The following is a 19,879-nucleotide window of genomic DNA, read 5'->3' as shown; positions in this document are numbered from 1 at the left end:
AGTAAGTATGCAGTAATAGAGTCGGGTTGAAACGGATGTATTGAGGCATTGTTCGAGTCAGGATTTTACAATCTATGCAGGAAAGTTTTTAAACAATTAAAAAATAAATGACTGGGGGATTTTCTTCAAGAGTCATCGCGCACCAAATGACGTCTTTTGACTCTGTTTTTCTTTGAGTTATAACGCACCACAGAACGTCAATTGACATGTTAAATTTAAAAAAAAATCAACGTCGGGAGGGGACACCCCTTTCAGCCCCGTGGCGCCTGAGAAAATTCCTGTGGAAAGCACTGGTATTAAATTATTTTATAACATTTAGTTTTACCTTAATTGGGCCTTTCACATTCATTTATTAAAGTAATAAATGTTCAGGGATTTGAAACAATTGCTTGGTTCTTTATTTTTGTCTTAATCTTCAGTCTTTCAAAGAGCTATATTGGTAATATCAACCAAGCATTAATTAATGTTTTCATTTAGAGCTATTTACCCAATCCTATCCCTTGAACACTTCTTGTGGTTTAATTGGGAAAGTAAAATTGTGTTCACCTGGCATATGATCCAGCTTCTTGAAACCTTAATGACCTGGATCATAGTACTTACACTTATCAGGTGATTAGCTTTGATGCTTGTCTTCATTATAAAAACAACTTTCATTAATTGAGTTTTCAGTAAAAGTTCAGGCAAGTATTACAGTCTTTGGGTTTTGTAAATCCAGAAACAAGGAGAGTTCAGTTTTTTAAAGGTTGTATCTTATAACATTCTGTGTCAGATTCATTGTTCAACCCTGAACATTTTTTCGTATAACTTTACTGCATGGGGTCTTACCTTTTCTTGTTATATCTTGTTAAGATATTAAGACAAATTTTCAATACCATAATCAATTATATGCAGGAAACAAACAAAACAGGCTAAAAGGGGTGATTTGTCTATAAAAAATTGATGCAAGCTTTAAACCCAGTGCTTTCATTGTGATAATATTATGAAAACAAATGTTTTATGAGTTAATTTTGCTGAAGACTTGAGTAGAAACCTTGTCAGGTCTACAGATAATGTTTGTAGAGTTACTTTGTTTATTGTGTCGATTATTTATATTACCGCACTTTACCATGTATTACGCACATTTTTAAATCCCCCAATATCAATTTAACAAGTTGGTACGGGTTCTAAATTGATACGATGGTATTCTGAGTGCATTTGCAAAAATACTATAAATGGGGCATGTTTGTCATTTTAACCCTGGTGTGCATTATAGAAGGTTGTGTGTAATACATGCTTAAGTAAGGTATATTATATTCTTTGCACTTATTTTGTGTATAATTCAATGTTTTATAATTTCAGATGTAAGACCAGCGTCGATTGCCTCGGACTCGGAAGAAGATGTGCTCAGAAGATGCCATAGTTCAGGTAGTAGTTCATAGCATATGTAATAGTTCAAAGAGTCAAGATTTTGTTCATAATTGTGGGGATTGTTCACTGTTGATATGATTGATTGTTTGTTATAACACCTAAAACAAAGTTTTGAATGATTGTGCATGTATATTGGGAGTCGTTTTTTGGTTGGTCAGTCAATTAGTCAGTTAGCATTTATATTGTTTTCAAACTAGACTTCATTCTTTTCCATAACATAAATAACTTCTCTCTAGTCCTGTATATAAGGAATAGAAGTGAGACGGGCTCTGGGAAAGTGCAGCTGAAGGCATGTGCACAAAGTTTGGTCTGCAGAGGCTCATCTGTCACCTCACTGTCCGTTTAGAAGGGATATCCTTTAAACAAAATGTCCATGAAAGCGGAAAGAGTCATACCCTGATAGACTTTGTGGACTGAACAGGCTAATTATAGACTTTGTGGACTGAACAGGCTCATTTGTTGCAATACTTTATGCAGACTTTGTGGACTGAACAGGCTCATTTGTTGCAATACTTTATGCAGACTTTGTGGACTGAACAGGCTCATTTGTTGCAATACTTTATGCAGACTTTGTGGACTGAACAGGCTCATTTGTTGCAATACTTTATGCAGACTTTGTGGACTGAACAGGCTCATTTGTTGCAATACTTTATGCAGACTTTGTGGACTGAACAGGCTCATTTGTTGCAATACTTTATGCAGACTTTGTCGACTGAACAGGCTCATTTGTTGCAATACTTTATGCAGACTTTGTCGACTGAACAGGCTCATTTGTTGCAATACTTTATGCAGACTTTGTCGACTGAACAGGCTCATTTGTTGCAATACTTTATGCAGACTTTGTCGACTGAACAGGCTCATTTGTTGCAATACTTTATGCAGACTTTGTGGACTGAACAGGCTAATTTGTTGCAATACTTTATGCACATGCATTTATCCTAGTTTTACCAGGACGTATCTTTAGTATATTTATTTCCAAACTCAATTCATAATGGCAATATGGCTACCTTTAAGGTCAAGGTCATTGTTTGACTTTGAAGGTTATTAGACTGCACGTGTTGTTTGATTAATCTTCATTTGTTTAAAAATGATTGGGTAAGATTCACTTTAGTTCTAGTGCACGGTCTGGTTTTAGTGCCAATTGTTTGATGGTTCTAGTGATGTTTGTTCCATGGATCTATTGTGCTGGTTCTTCTGTCAGAAGTCTGCTAAATATTCACAGGTGGATGTTTCATGTTGAAGATTCAGGTGATGCTAACTAAAGCAGATTACTGAACAAATGTTTTGTTTCTAAAAGTTGAGCATTTAAGGTGCACCATATGAAATGTTAGAGCCTTTCACTATTGTTAGTTTTGGCCAAAAGCCACCAGTGTGTTAAATGTTTGGTTAGTTTTGGATTATGAGCACAACCTTTTTGAAGAATTGAAATTGATCCTTCAACAGTAAAATCTTCAAGTGTATGTAGCTATAAAAATCATGTTTCAAAAACCAGTTTAGTAATATTAAATATCATACAGTTTGAATCATTTGTAACCAGTATGAATAAAACAATAATTGTATGAGGTGAGTTGATACTGTAAGGATCATCCATGCCAAGTTCATTTATAAAGAATGCAACCTGAAAGAATATTTAGTTATCATTTCAGCTTTATTGCATGTCTTACCAAAGTGAGTGTTATACAAAACTACATTTTGATTGGCAGACATTACCCTTTCTCGAGTGCCTGTAATTTTAAAACTGGGGAATAGCATAATTGAGTCTTCCTGTAGCTTAAATGTCATTTGATAAATATTGTATCCATTTTAGATTGTATGACTTCGACATTTTTTATGGTTCTAAACAATTGACATGTTTCATGGTAGAACCATCTGGTTTTTGTTTTTGGCTCCTTTACTATGTGTTCATTCACAGATAACATGGATGCTTATTTTGTGACCATTGAATATAATACAGATTAATTTGGGTATGTCATTTAGGTTGGAGGTGGCCGTTTTGTTCATGGAATACAAGTGTTTTATGCCCCCAATTTAAGGGAGGGGGCATATAGATATGCTGCTATATTGTTGAAACTTTGCAAACGTATGAGTCAGCATGTACAGTTTCACACTTCCATATTTTTGTGTTAAAATGTTTTCTACAAAATTGGAGTTGTTGCCCCTTTTATGCAAAATATTGTAACGTTTTTTAACTTGTGTCGTAGTTCAAATGTCTTTCTGCTATTGGACTGAAACTTTACAAACATATCAATGTAAGTGTTAACTTGGGAACCTCCATATTTTTTATGTCCCCCACCACTATATTGTTTTTGCCCTGTTTGTTGGTTTGTTTGTTTGTGTTTGCGTCAAACTTGATATTTGGCATGCATGTGTATCTCATGGAGCTGCACATTTTGGAGTGGTAAAAGGTGAAGGTGAAGGTCATCCTTCAAGGTCAAAGGTCAAATATATGGGGACATAGTGTTTCACAAACACATCGCTTGTTTTTATTTTTTTCTGACATAAATGGAGTTTTCTGACAATGCTAAATGAGGGGACATCCATCTCCATTGGGCACAATCATTTCAAGTTTCTTTGCTGATTTCACATTTTGAGAGAAAACTATATTTTAAACATTTTTTCTGTGTATAAAATACTGTCTTCATTTTATTGAAAAATATTATTTCACCGAAGTATAGACAGAAGAATTATTGTCAATCCTTAAATTAACAATATTATTTAATACACACAAAATCTTCTGACAAAACTCCAGATTTGCTGTGATTGTTTGCAAAAGCTGCTATTTAATGAAGCTGTGTAAAAAATAAATTCACAGGGTAAATGTTTCTGTTGCTGGAATATTGAGTTGTTCTCCTCCCATCCAGAAGATAAATGAAGTAGATGTGATCAACTTCTGTTTAGCATACTGGCGAGATTTCACAGTGATGTCTGGCTGAAGAGAGCAAGTCTAGATGGGGGTCAGTTGAGAATTGCAGTAGGATTTTTATGGTGCTTTTCTTGTTGTTGTTAAATTAAAGTGTATAAAATGTCTAAGAAACTCAGCTTACCTCCTGGGAAAATGCCTCTTTACTGTGGGCAAACAGGTATGTGTTTAATAATAACGTTTTATGTATACAGGATTTAATTAATCTATATCCTTTAATTAGGTACTTTGCAATAAACTGTTTGAAGATCATGTGTTTCACATAAGAGTTATTTTCCATTTACTATTTATTAATAATGTCAAAATTTCATTATAAAGATGATTTACAGCATGCTATAATTTATTCTTGATCAGGTGCCATTATTTAAAATATTTTACCTGTTATTTTGAGAGAAAAATTGTTTGAAGAACTTGCAAACCCATGGTTCTGAATTATCATAAAGGTGTACACAATATTCTATATAATTATTTACAAAGATTTTGGAATGTCAGACATCACATTCTTTTTTATCCTACTATGTTATGTCGATAATATCAATTTTCTATTATTTATTCTGATCTTGTTCAATTTCCAAAATGTTTAATACTGTATTATTCAGATTCATAAATATTTGTGAATTTTTGTTTGTGAAAGTAACCATGCATAATGTGCACCTCTTTATTTTATGCCAAAAAGAAATTTAAGTAAAAAAAACTAGCAAACCGGACCAAAAATAGCCGTCATTTTAAGATTGCCCAATCAAATAATTCGGGTCATGGGACAGCTTTGTTTTGTATTCATAAGAGGAAGCATTTTTATGATAAAGAGCATGGAATGAACAGCACTGTTCTTTTTCTGACACTTGTGTAATTGACCACTCGCCAGCTGTCAATCAAAGTCAAGTAATAATCAATCAGATTTCGATCATTGCAGCCACATGGTCCGACAAACAAAGACTGTCGGAGTAATGGAATAAGCGTTTTATGAAAACACAACTTAGTGGGCGGAGCGATCGCGTATTTTGCGACTGGTCAATTATCTAGCCTTAGAAGCATGCGTAAATAAGACTTCATGTAAATCATCTACATCAAGTGATTCTTCCTCAGGGGAAGCATGAGTACTAAATTTGAAAGCTGAATAAATACTTTTTAGGGCATGGGAAATAACTCACTATACTTTTGGTAAAAAAAAAAAGTATTGCATTTTCATTCAAATAAGTTGAAAACTGAATAAAAACTTGTTAGTGCATGGGAGACAACACACTCTAAAATCTTTACTTTTGGTAAAAAAATTGTAGTGCATTTTTGTTTTAAGTGGATTTTTTGTGTAAATTAAAGCTAGTGTTTAATGCTGTATCCATGGGTGAAAGTTCTCCTGGTTAAATCGGAATTCCGGTTTTTGGATTACCGCCTAGACCATTTTTCCAATTCGCATAAATCTGCCTTTCTCAATTTCAAAAAAGTTTTCAACAAAGCTGTGCTCTGATTGGTTAATAACGGAGGTGTGACTATTCTTGGGCAATAGCGTAGCGATTGGGAAAGGCATGATTTGAATGCGTTGTTTGATACCAAGATTGTGCAAATCGGTTGAACATTGATGGAGTAGTGAGCTTCGGAAATTGGCTGGTGTGCCGAAATCGGCATTTCAAGGGTCTAAGTCACATACCTTGTTATGTATATAAGCAATTTGTTTTCGACTAACTTATTTTTGTCTTGTTATTTTGTATAACAAATGGACAATTTTGAGAGTTTTTGGAGGGGGGAAGCAGCTGGGGAAAATGGGATAGTTACCGTAAAAATGCAGTCATAAGTCTACCCGGCTCATAAGTCGGGGGGTATACTTTGGTACCATAATTGGAGATTTTGAGTATGTTAGCTTCATAAGTCGAGTCAGAAATTTTCTGTTTACGAATTTCATAAACGCACGCCATTTTAAATGTACATGAAGTTGCGGTAGTATTCTATACATTGCACATGACGTCACTGTGGAACTGTTGAACGTAGGCAAAGCCAACACATGTATTCTAAACTTCGTTAAATATATTCAATGCGGTTTATTGTGGAAATGGAAAATAATATTTTTCAATATAGACAAGCAAAGCATAATCATTCACTCTATCACACGTATTTTAAATGCATTGTCATAAGCCTGGCGTTTGCGTTTACCAGGCATTTTCAAAGATTTATCGTAAGTCCAGTTGTGATTATGTTTATCTAATTAATAAAAGGTTGCACTCAATAATCCACGCTAGTAATTATCCATAAACTATTTTCCGCTTTTAATCCGATGAAACAATGTTATCACTGTAATCCAATCTTTGTACTTTAAATCTGACTGTCAAAACAATTGATTAGTGTCTCGGTAAAACGTGTTTTTATAACAATGATTGACATACCCAAGAGACCGCTAACTCCACCTTTTTCTCTGAAACAGTTTCAAAGGCGGAGCTATACACGTGCTCATGCATAATGTGCGATTGCAAGCGAGTTACAAACACGCGATTGGTTAAGCATATCGCTTCTCTAAACAAAGGAATCCAATTTTGTCGGCGAGAAAGGTGTTCTTTATAGCTTCTTGATAGGAAACGGCTTTCCTTTGATGACGTCAAACTGTCGATTCACACATATTGCGAATTTTCGCGAGACTTTAAATGATGTCCTTGATGCTTTGTTTACATAATCAGTAAAAAAAACATCACCTGCTTACATGAAGACTTTGGATTAGATTATAAAAATAAAAACAAGAGTAATTGCTAACTGTGATTATATTAATTGGTAAGTATCAGTAAAAATACGGCGTTTTGTTAGTCGTAAATCAACGATTTTTTTTAATACAATAAAAACAACTATTGCCGCGGAGATCAATCTTCGTCAAAATTCATTTTTTTTTTTTTCATGGAATTTCATTTTTTTTTTCATGGACGACCTCATAAGTCGATACCGGTTTTTTAATCAAATTTTGGAAGTAAAAAATCTCGACTTATGACTGCGTTTTTACGGTACTTATGCAGATTTCCTGTGCCTTACGGTAGTTGCAAAGGCAATACTATACAAGCATCCATATCAAATGTTTAACATGATAGTGTCTATTTTGCTAAAATGATGTGCTGTTATAATAAAGTAAGTGAATTTGATTAAGTAATTAACAATAGAGCATGCAATTACAATGCAATAATGTTGTATGTGTTTTTATGTCCCCCATCACTATAGTGGGGGACATATTGTTTTTGCCCAGTCTGTTTGTTTGTTGGTTTGCGTCAAACTTCAACATTTGCCATAACTTTTGCAATATTGAAGATAGCAACTTCATATTTGGCATGCATGTGTATCTCATGGAGCTGCACATTTTGAGTGGTGAAAGGTCAAGGTCATCCTTCAAGGTCAAAGGTCAAATATATGGGTCAAAATCGCTCATTTAATATACACTTGCAATATTGAAGATAGCAACTTGATATTTGGCATGCATGTATATCTCATGGAGCTGCACATGTTAAGTGGTGAAAGGTCAAGGTCATCATTCAAGGTCAAAGGTCAAATATATGAGGGGACATAGTGTTTCACAAACACATCTTGTTTCAAATACTGATTAGCATTCTACCAGAAGTTCTTGTCGTTCTAATGCAGAAATGGTTGAATCCAGAGAATAAAGGGTACTCCCTTCCATAAGTTCTCATTGGTAACTCTGAAATTCAATGCTCTTAATGTGACAGATCTACTGAATGCTCTGCCTAAAAAAATTCGCAATTATTTTTTGAAGTTTTGTAACATAGTTATACCATAGATACAAAGTGTTTGTTATCTGTGCAGTTGGAGACAAACTGGGTGTATAAACTGTATTATGTAGGAATAAACATTGAGTCAGAGGATACCGAAGAAGGGCTTATCATAAGGTTCTCATCTGTGTGCAGTGCAGCAGAAAGATAAGAGAACTCCAAAAAGAGAAATGGGACGCAAGAAGCATGAAGTTGTATTAGAAACTTGCTTGGTTTTGGGGTGTGTGGTATTGGAGTCTTGAGTATTACTCTTTCAGCGATATGCTGAAAGTTGGTGAGCTGGGGATGATGGGACCTAAGTAATATCTGCATTCTGGTGATTTCTGCAAAATGTGAACTGTCTGTTTATCACTTTAAGTGGACTTGTTAAATCAAATACAGCCAAAATGTGGACTGTCTGTTTATCACTTTAAGTGGACTTGTTAAATCAAATACAGCCAATATGTGCACTGTCTGTTTATCACTTTAAGTGGACTTGTTAAATCAAATACAGCCAAAATGTGGACTGTCTGTTTATCACTTTAAGTGGACTTGTTAAATCAAACACAGCCAATATGTGGACTGTCTGTTTATCACTTTAAGTGGACTTGTTAAATCAAATACAGCCAATATGTGGACTGTCTGTTTATCACTTTAAGTGGACTTGTTAAATCAAATACAGCCAATATGTGGACTGTCTGTTTATCACTTTAAGTGGACTTGTTAAATCAAATACAGCCAAAATGTGGACTGTCTGTTTATCACTTTAAGTGGACTTGTTAAATCAAATACAACCAAAGTACATGTCATATCATTAATCTTTTGGTCTCTATTTAATGTGCTGTCAAAAATCCGCAAAGAATATTTTTTAATTATGCATAATAAATTAACAAATGAGATGATGAATAAAAGAATGAAATTATAAGCGCCTTATCCAGAAATGTAAGGTCGCCGTGGTGTAATGAATATGGTGTCCGCCTAGCGACCGGTAGGTCACGGGTTCGATCCCCACCGTGGGAGCGTTCTTTAGATCTCCCCCAAAGACACCAAGTACTGGTTCTAGGCCCAGGAAACGGACTTGAGAGCGTTTATATAAGCCTGAGACTTTCGATGCAATCAAGCTAAAATTAATAGGTTTAAACTAAATATAATGGTTCCAAGTTTGTTTGATGACAATGATGTTATTATTACTGTGCATTCAGTTTCATTTGGTGCTTATACCTGTGAGTCAGATTACAAAATAGAACAGAAAATGTAGTGTTGTATTGATTTCAAAGACAGGCATACTTTTTACAGTTGTTTTCCATTATTTTTATCTAAATCATCTACATCATTGTTCCCCCATGGAATCTTAAAAGATTTTATTGAAACGTTTGATCATGCACCACAAAATAATAAAACCTCTTTGGAATGTTAATAAAGTTGCAGTGTTTCATTTGAAGTATATGTATCACAATTTCAGTAAAGTAAGCCAATCAGGCTGACACAAAGTCGTGCATAATGTCTCCACCAAAACCAACAAATAAAACAGTAATTATTGTTTTATGACAAAGAGGGACACTACTATCTAAATTACCCATTCACAGCGTGACATATCAGCCCATTATCATTTAGTTTGCCTCCAAGATAGCTAGGGTTTAACTTACAACTCTGATTCTAACATTGTTAAGTGTACAGAACCTGAAGTTGTAAACAGTTTGTTACAAGTTGTGTTTCCTTTGAATATTGAATGCGCACCTTTGCAAATATGGGAGCTAATTTTGGATCCATGATTGGTGTTAACAGGGTAAGATTTTATTCCAAGATTTATGATTTTGTTACTCAATTTTTATAAAATGTTTATTTGAGTGACTTGTTCACAGATTTTCATATTTTTGAAAAATGTCCTTGAATGATGTTAGTATAAAATATGTTATATTTGAAAAGTTATGAATAATTTGAATACAAAGATAAATATAAAAAAGTGCCTTCTTGGGGATTCAAACCCAAGACTTGTTGAAGCAAATGCTAATACGCTACCACCACACTACACAAATTTCTGAAAGGAAAGTGAAACAAAATTTCAAATTTGGTTGATGACTTCCAGCATATATTTCTAATAGTTTTTCAGTCTGACAATAGTGTTATTTTGCTTATTCAGATGTAATGCATAGATTATTTTTTTAGCTCACTTGAGCGCTGTTTGTCCATCGTTATGAAAACATTTGTCTTAATTATATCTCATCCCAGTTTGAAACTGGGCCCATTAAGTCAAAAACAAGGTCACTATGTCATAAGAAATAAACAGCTTTTTAAAAATCTTAGTCTCATTAATTGTCCAAACTTCATGGAACTTGGTCAGAGCATTTGTTCTGATTATCTCTCAGCTGTGTTTTAAAATGGTTCCTGTACTTTAAAAAACCATGGCCGCCACTGGGCAGGGCAGTTTTCCTTATATGGTCATATGAAACCTTGTTATACTATAGAACTAAAATTTTTGGTCCAATCATCATGACAAACTTGCTCTAAACATTTGTTCTAATGAAATTTTGGCAGAGTTCTAACAAATATTATCCGCGGCTACGCCACAGCCAGAAATTTAGTACGTTGCGGCCGTGTCGAGTGTTCACGCGGCGTTTCACCGAGGCACTCGGCATCGATTCCCGCACAACGCCGAGTCTGTTTTAACCTCGCGTACTTTCGCGGAGTAAATCTCGCTGTACAGTACAGCAAAAGCGGAACAAACGTATTTCGCGATCCGCGGCGGCAAGGCGAAACAAGTCGATGCCGCGTCAGTCGTTGAAGCCGCGTCAGTATGCGGCGACAAGTCGTATTTCGCCGCGAAACTTCGCATCTGTCCGCCGAGGCATGCCGCGATCCGCGACATGATGCCGAGTCGATGCGCATCATGAAATAAAAAATCTTTTTAAAATTATTAGTTGCATGTAGTTAACAAACTTTGAAAGAACAATTATAATAATAATTAAAATCATGATAAATTTATTGTGCGCGGATTGTATTAGAATATTCATGTAAGCATAGTTAATGTGTCTGGCCAATTAAGTTTGTTTCCCGCCCGTAGTGTATGTATTTCACACAAAAACAAGGTCAGGTAATTATGTTTTCGCACATACAAGTGGTCAAGGCTCCAACATATGGTGGATTTATCAATTAATTGCTTGTTGATTTTGCTATTATATTTAAGCTGAGAAAATTATTAGTTTGAAGCCACATCAATAATCAAGACGGTGACGACGTATTTGTTGTTTTGTTAATTATCAGCTTATTATAACTATTGTTTGAATATGCGTATATAAACATGTTTTATTTTGTTCATATTATACAGTTAATATCGCTAATAATTACCCGATAATCCCGTATATTCCAGTTTTAAAGCAAATGCTGGTAAATATTTACGATACACAAACATTCTCGATATTTCCTTAAGTATCAAATACATTTTGGCATTTGTTACTATTTATAGAGATGATGAAATAACGTCTAATCGGGGCGTTTTTTTTTCACTGAACACGCGATTTACGCCTGACGTGATGTTCATGTATTTATACAACACAAAATACACCCAAACTTTCCAAACGACGTTCTACATGTTGCATAATTTTCGCGCGCTTTTTATGAAACAAAGGATATTTAAGCACTGTTTATTTGACGCTAGAATTTGCCAAAGGTCACGTAAGCATTAAAATACGGAAGTGTGTTTCGGATTACAAATTTAATAATGATAATCGAACGAAACATTAACAGTTGCGCGTAATTAATTCTACGCTACACATACATGTATGTACATGTAGGTGGATATCTTTTCACTCGATCCGCCGCGTGAACACACGTTTCGGCCGCCGCGTACTGATAATCTGGCCGTGGTGTAGCCGCGGATTATGTTTGTGCCGCTTTGGCTGTACTGTACGTACGCGGCGGATTGAGTGGAAAGATATACACCTGCATGTACATTTGTGTAGCATAGAAACCTAGAGTTACGCTACTTTCATATTTATTATTTTCACGCTTTAATAAGCGATATGGCACGTAATGCGCTTTAACAAATTATCGTTGAATAAACTACGCACAATGTTAATGTTTTGTTCGATTCTGAAATGAGCTTTATTATGCCCCCCTTTGAAGAAGAGGGGGTATATTGTTTTGCACATGTCTGTCGGTCCGTCGGTCCGTCCACCAGATGGTTTCCGGATGATAACTCAAGAACGCTTAGGCCTAGGATCATGAAACTTCATAGGTAGATTGGTCATGACTGGCAGATAACCCCTATTGATTTTCAGGTCACTAGGTCAAAGGTCAAGGTCACAGTGACTCTAAATAGTAAAATGGTTTCCGGATGATAACTCAAGAATGCTTAGGCCTAGGATCATGAAACTTCATAGGTACATTGATCATGACTGGCAGATGACCCCTATTGATTTTCATGTCACTAGGTCATAGGTCAAGGTCACATTGACTTGAAATAGTAAAATGGTTTCCGGATGATAACTCAAGAATGCTTACGCCTAGGATCATGAAACTTCATAGGTACATTGATCATGACTGGCAGATGACCCCTATTGATTTTCAGGTCACTAGGTCAAAGGTCACAGTCACAGTGACTGGAAATAGTAAAATGGTGTCCAGGTGATAACTCAAGAATGCTTACGCCTAGGATAATGAAACTTCATAGGTACATTGATAATGACTGGCAGATGACCTCTTATATTTTCAGGTCACTAGGTCAAAGGTCAAGGTCACAGTGACTCAAAATAGTAAATTGGTTTCCGGATGATAACTCAAGAATGCTTACGCCTAGGATCATGAAACTTCATAGGTACATTGATCATGACTGGCAGATGACCCCTTATGATTTTCAGATCACTAGGTCAAAGGTCAAGGTCACAGTTACTCGAAATAGTAAAATGTTTTCCGGATGATAACTCAAGAATGCTTACGCCTAGGATCATGAAATTTCATAGGTACATTGATAATGACTGGCAGATGACCCCTAATGATTTTCAGGTCACTAGGTCAAAGGTCAAGGTCACAGTGACTCGAAACAGTAAAATGGTTTCCTGATGATAACTCAAGAAAAATTAGGCCTAGGATCATGAAACTTCATAGGTATGTTTATCATGACTGGCAGATGACCCCTATTGATTAATATTTGTTCTAATGATATTTTGGCAGAGTTCAACATTGGTTCTTGTCAGGTTGAAATACATGGCCCTCAAGGGGTTAGTCAGTTAAAAAGCGCGCGAAAATTATGCAGACATGTATAACGTCGCATGGAAAGTTTGGGTGAATTTTGTGTTGTATAAAAACATGTACATCACGTCAGGCGTTTTATGCGTGTTTAGTGGAAAAAAAAACGCCCTGATTGGACGTTATTTCATCACATCTTTAAATAGTAACAAATGCCAAAATGTATTAAGAATAATTGCGAATATGTGTGTGTCTTGAGCACTTTTATCGTACATATTTACCGGAATTTGCTTTAAAACTGGAATATACAGGATTATCAGGTAATGATTAGCGATATCAACTGTATAATATAAACAAAATGAAACAACTTTATATACACAGAGTCAAACAATAGTTATAATAAGCTGATAATTAACAAAACAACAATTAAGTGATGGTTATTGATGTGGCTTCAAACTGCTAATTGTCTCAGCTAAAATATAATAGAAAAAACAACAAGCAATTATAAATCCACAACCTGTTGGAGTCTTGACCACTCGTATGTGCCAAAACATAATTACGTGACATTGTTTATATGCTAATACATGTTGTCGTAAAAATTAAACCCAAAACAAATATGTTCGTTGATCGTTTAATATAAAGACAATAATCATACAGCGCAATAAACGCACACAAAGTAGCTTAAAGTACTTTAGCAGATTCTAAAAACGACTGGCAAATGATTATTGGAATTTTATTAATACATGTTCGTGATAATCGTATTTTGTTTGTATAAATTCGATTTTTTTATTTGCATTCTTTTAAAATAATTATTATTTCTATCCGGATGACAGAAATTTCTTTAGAAACGGGAATGCAATTACTAAAAACAAAACAATAGCAAGCTTTTTATGCCCCCCTTCGAAGAAGAGGGGATATATTGCTTTGCACATGTCACTCGGTCGGTCGGACGGTCCGTCCACCAGGTGGTTTCCGGATGATAACTCAAGAACGCTTGGGCCTAGGATCATGAAACTTAATAGGAACATTGATCATGATTCGCAGATGACCCCTATTGATTTTGAGGTCACTAGGTCAAAGGTCAAGGTCACGGTGACTCGAAATGGTAAAATGGTTTTTAGATGATAACTCAAGAACGCATATGCGGCCAACAGGGCGAACTCTGTACAATATAACTGAAGCAACTGGTCTGTAATCCTAAATCTATAATTATCAATCCAATGAAACATCATCATTTGAGTAAAATAAAGTGGATCAGTAAAAATATTATCTGAATATGAGATTTTTTTGTATATTTTGTATATTAAATATTGTGTTAATGTTTAATTTTGTTGATTAATATAAATATAAGCAGGACAGGGGAGGTAATACACTATTATATATTTCTTATATACAGGGGAAACAAATGCAATAAGTTTAAATTTCATGTTTAATAAATAGAGGATATTTGTTCATGTCAGTGTGAGATCATTTTTTTTTTTTTTAATTGTCCCTTGACATATTGCTTTTATATTTTGCATACTTGTTTACCAACATCACCCCAACCTATAAACAAGAGCAGACAACTCTATCAAGCATTTTGTCATAATTATTGCCCCTTTTATACTTAGAATATGCATATATTTGATAAATCTATGTTAAAGTTTGCGTACTACCCCAAATATTTCCTATATCCTTTGACATATTGCTTTTATATGTTGCAAACTTGTTTACCAACATGACCCCAACCTATTAACAAGAGCAGACCACTGTATCAAGCATTTTGAAATAATTATGGCCCCTTTTACACTTAGATAATTGAACATTTTGCTTAAATTGCCATAACTTCTTTATTTATGATCACATTTTATTATTACTTTGACAAAACAACACTTACCTGAATACCACAATGGATTCCACCCAAACAATACCCCACGCCCCTACCAGAATCCCTTCCCCCCCCAAACCTCACCACCCCCCCCATTTTTTTTTTTAAACATCTCATAAATTACCACACCCCACATTAATACACTCAGCTCACCCCCACCCCCCTACCCCCCCCCCACCCCCCCCCCAATTTTTTTTTTTTTAAAAACATCTAATAAATTTCACAACCCACATTATACCCCCCTCTCACCTCCCCCCCGAACCCCCTACCCCCCCAACTCCCCCCCAATTTTTTTTGTAATAAGCTAATAAATTAACCACACCCCCACTGATATTATACCCCTCTCACTCTCCCCTACCACCCCCCCCTAACCCCCCCCACCCCCCATTTTTTTTTAAACAATCTAATAAATGACCCACAACCCCTACAGTTTATCCCCTTCTCATCCCCACCCCCCTACCCCCCCACCCCCCACCCCCCCCCCCCATTTTTTTTTAAACATCTAATAAATTACCACACCCCACATTATAAACCCCCCTCCTCACTCCCCCTAACCCCCCCACCGCCCTCCCCATTTTTTTTTTTACATCTAATAAATTACCACACCCCACATTATACCCCCTTCTCATCCCCCCTACCCCCCCCCCTACCCCCCCAATTTTTTTTTTCCTTGTTTTATTTTTGAAAGATCTTCTAATAAATTATTGTATATGAACAATTTCCCCATGATGGCTTACGTTATACTGTCAAGCACAAGAATAGTCGAGCGCGCTGTCCTCTGACAGCTCTTGTTAGGTCACAAGGTCAAAGGTCAAGGTCACAGTGACTCGAAATAGTAAAATGGTTTCCGGATGATAATTCAAGAATGCTTACGCCTAGGATCATGAAACTTCATAGGTACATTGATCATGACTGGCAGATGACCCCTATTGATTTTCAGGTCACTAGGTCAAAGGTCAAGGTCACAGTGACTCGAAATAGTACAATGGTTTCCGGATGATAACTTATATTAGGTCAAAGGTCAAGGTCACAGTGACAAAAAACGTATTCACACAATGGCTGCCACTACAACTGACAGCCCATATGGGGGGCATGCATATTTTACAAACAGCCCTTGTTTATTAACTAGTTTATCTATTTTGAATCCGCGCACATTAAATTAATTATGATTTTATATATTTTTATAATTGTTCTTTTTAATTTCTTTGACTAAGTAATCATTTAAAAAATATTTTGATATGAAGATGCGCAATGACTCGGCGTCATGTCGCGGATCGCTGCTTGCCTCGGCATGTCTCGGCGGACAGATGCGAAGCTTCGCCAGGAAATGCGACTTGCCGCCGCATACTGAAGCGGCTTCAACGGCCGACTCGGCATCGACTCGTTGCGCCTTGCCGTCGTGGATCGTGAAATATGTTTGTTCCGCATTGGCTGTACTGTACATGAGTAACGCTGCTGGATAACTCGGCATAATGCATGTGCGTAAAGTGTCATCCCAGATTAGAATGTGAAGTCTTTACAGGCTAATCAGGGATGACACTTTCTACTTTTATGGTATGTTTCATTTTAAGGAAGACTCTTCTAAGCCAAAATCCAGTTCAGGCTGAAAGTGTTGTCCCTGATTAGCCTGTGGGAAGTGCTCAGGCTTATGTGGGACATACTTTGTGCACATGCATTCAGACCCATTTTTCCATGGCGAGACTCCAATGTTGGTTTCATGGCTGCTACTGTTATCAGGTCACAGGCTTCCAGTCATTGCCAGGCCTTGAGAGTTCACTGTTTGTCAGTCCTGACAGCTCCAATCAGTGAGATAAATATTGTTACACCTGGCCTTCTCCCTCTCTAGCAGCTGTTCTCTTCTGATTATTTACCTGGAAAAGTGCTCCAAACCAGACCTAATTTATCTGATTGTTTACTTTTTTTCCTGTGTAAGCCTTGACTTGATAAATGGAAGCAGCCATATGATATAAAAGTTGAGCAAGTGCTTCCAGTTGCTTTCTGTGTATTATTGGAAGCCTAGATTCCAAGTTTTTACATTGGATAACAGACTGATTTTTATGCGTTCAAATATGTTGTGTTTATTGTGAATTTTTCACAAATTTACTGATTAAAAACTGTAAATTCGTTATTCTTGTGACTTTGGACTCGGTGAACATTTCTTGGATGATCAAATTTATTACTAGTGAAACGTTGAACAGTGATGTCTTCCTTCTGGACCAAATGGACCTAAGTAATTTGATAGATTATTTAAGTTTCTGAATGGTTGTTATCATTTTAACTAATTCAGAGCAAATGTTTTATTATTCTTTATTTATAATGGTTGTCTGTGAAATATGTAAAAAGTAGACATGTTGTCTTTACAAGGTAGATAAACAACACCAGTCTATGCATGATAGTAAATGGCAATGGTTTGACCTAAATGTTTGTTTATAATTAATTACCTTGGTCAAGTAATTAACATTGGACTATTATGTGTGTCACTTATTTATTGCTGTAGAAAACTGGTTCATAGTTCATAAATATAGTTCATACAGGTTTGGAGCTTTTGCTGTTTATTGCTCACATTTGTGTACATTATTCTTTATTTATTAGATTTTATTAGTTGCCGAATTCCTTGGAAGGGCTTAACATCAACATGTAAGTACTTTGTTAGAAGTTGTAAACAATGTGAGGGGTTTTCTTGCAAGAAGCTAATACAAGCTCTGGTAGCAGATTAATCATATATTCTAGAAACACCAGATTTAATACTGAGATAATGGCTGCTTTCTTGAAATCATGTTGAGGTAAATGTGTTGGCCTACATTTTGCCAATAAACAGAGCTTGTTTTTCTAATTTGTGTGCTTTGCAAACGCAAATGATAATGATGTTTTTAGGCGATGTTTTACCAGGATGTGTGAAGATTTATTCTAAGTTTGTCTGTGAATAATTTATTTACATGTTTAATTTTATTTGATATTCAAATGCAGTTTTTAACAAAAACAGTATAGAAAGTATTTTCTTCATTTAATCAATTTGTCATGATTTTAAATTTTATTTCAAAGCGGTGCAATAGGGAGCATTGTGTTTCTGACGAACACATCTCTTGTTGTAGTATAAAGTGACACATTGTGTATTTTCCTTGTTGCAGTTACAATTGGGCTCATTAGGTATCAAATTCATGTAAGGTTATAACATGTACAAGGCCCAAACAAGCAGAAGGGTGCGCAAGTAACATCACAGTTTTGTACTAAAAAGGACACATGAACTGGAAAAAGTAACATGCAACTGTTAGGTGTTGAATATCCTAATTTGGATTGTAATTTGTAGTTATAAACATGTGGGCAGGCTGACTTGCTTACGAAAGTCAATTTAAAATATTATCGTAACTTTCTTTTGCTTTTATAATGCATTATAATTTCTTTGTGGAATGGCGCATCCTTCTTCTTGTTTGCATATATATAGGCACTGACTTTCAATGGCCAATTACTGTTTCATTTCATATAGTTTAATTTATAATGATGAACTGTTGAAAATTATACGTGATACAATATAACTTGTAAGTGTAGTGTCTTGGTTATAAAAAAAATTGATAGTAAAATTTACTTAGATCTTGAAATCGGCTGGAAGAGACCAGGACCTCGGTGTTAAAAATATTGTAAGGCATTCCAAAGTTCAAGAAATATTGAAAAGAGCATATATTATTGTATTGTATTCCTTGAAAAAATCTAAAAAGTGTCAAAACGTGAGAAATCTGAGTTTGTGGCTAAAGATTTTGATGAGATTTATTCAGAAGTTGCTTGCTTTTCAGCTTTCTTTATGTATTAAATCTGTCAAGGATAATGGTTGTGTGTAACCTCGAATAGTGCTTAAAATTGACTTCAGAAGCTGGTGGCAATCATATGTTTGTTTGTTCATTGTTTTGCTGCCATGTTTGCTTTTGTCTTGCAAAATTGTTGGCAAAAGAAATGTAACTGCTTTAAAGGACATAGCACTTTATACTCAGATTATTTTTTAACAAAATAGTCCTTACTTGCTATGACAATATTGGAAACAAAATGAAGAAGAATGAGAAAATGTTTACCATTCATCGCTAACAATTGATTTACAATGTCACTGTTGTGTTTTACTTCTTATGTAAAAAAATGATCACAGCTTGGGGTTTTATGTTGAAAATGTTTTTGTTACAAATATGATGTGCTAAAGTTTAAAGTTATATCAGTATCGAGAATATAAAAAACCTAAATAATCTTATTAAATTTTTTTATTGTCTTTGCAAGGAAAACTTAATCATTAATTCATAAAATATGTTTGCGATGTTTTAAATTATTATCATTAATAATATTGTTTACATTTATACTGTGATCAAAATTCCTTTAAGTTCTGATGGCATTTAATACTAGGTAATCATAATCAAATAAATTTGAAATTTTCTTTCGATTTACTAAAACTAATTAAACTTTTTCACCTTTTGTTAACAATAAGCAATACAATTTTGGAATACATTTTGAAATGTCAATACAAAAACTGTCAAATTACTAATGGTAAGATGAATGTAGGTCCAATATTATATAAATGATATGATGTTTGTAGTAACTTGTCCTATTTCAGCTTTCCCTATTTTCATGCACCTCCTGATTGTGTTCATGTTATTTATATAAGAAGAAGGTTTTGATCTGATTGCCAGATTCTTTTTATGCTTCCGAAGCAGGGCATATAGGGATCGCACTGTCTGTTCTTCTTACCGTCTGTCTTTCCGTCACACTTTTGCGTTTAGGTTTCGAAAAATGCTC

At 35.2% G+C, this 19,879-nt stretch overlaps 1 protein-coding gene across 5 annotated transcripts in view; it reads left to right on the top strand.

The window, feature by feature from the left end:
* The window catches only part of LOC127868548 (disks large homolog 5-like), a 98,603-nt gene that overhangs the window by 33,049 nt on the left and 45,675 nt on the right, over window positions 1-19,879 (top strand). For 2 of the 5 annotated variants that reach the window (XM_052410398.1, XM_052410397.1), the window contains exons 2-3: window positions 1,339-1,404; window positions 17,702-17,746. In XM_052410398.1, the coding sequence (XP_052266358.1) occupies window positions 1,339-1,404; window positions 17,702-17,746 (111 nt within the window). Of the gene's footprint in view, window positions 1-1,338; window positions 1,405-4,199; window positions 4,488-9,529; window positions 9,845-17,701; window positions 17,747-19,879 lie in introns of those variants that run through there. The other 3 variants (XM_052410399.1, XM_052410400.1, XM_052410401.1) reach the window with 3 other exon arrangements.

Source organism: Dreissena polymorpha, chromosome 2 (genome assembly GCF_020536995.1).
Source record: "Dreissena polymorpha isolate Duluth1 chromosome 2, UMN_Dpol_1.0, whole genome shotgun sequence".
NCBI classification, from domain to species: Eukaryota; Metazoa; Mollusca; class Bivalvia; order Myida; family Dreissenidae; genus Dreissena; species Dreissena polymorpha.
The sequence above is the reverse complement of the archived record's forward strand: the minus strand, read 5'-3'. Positions and strand labels throughout refer to the sequence as shown.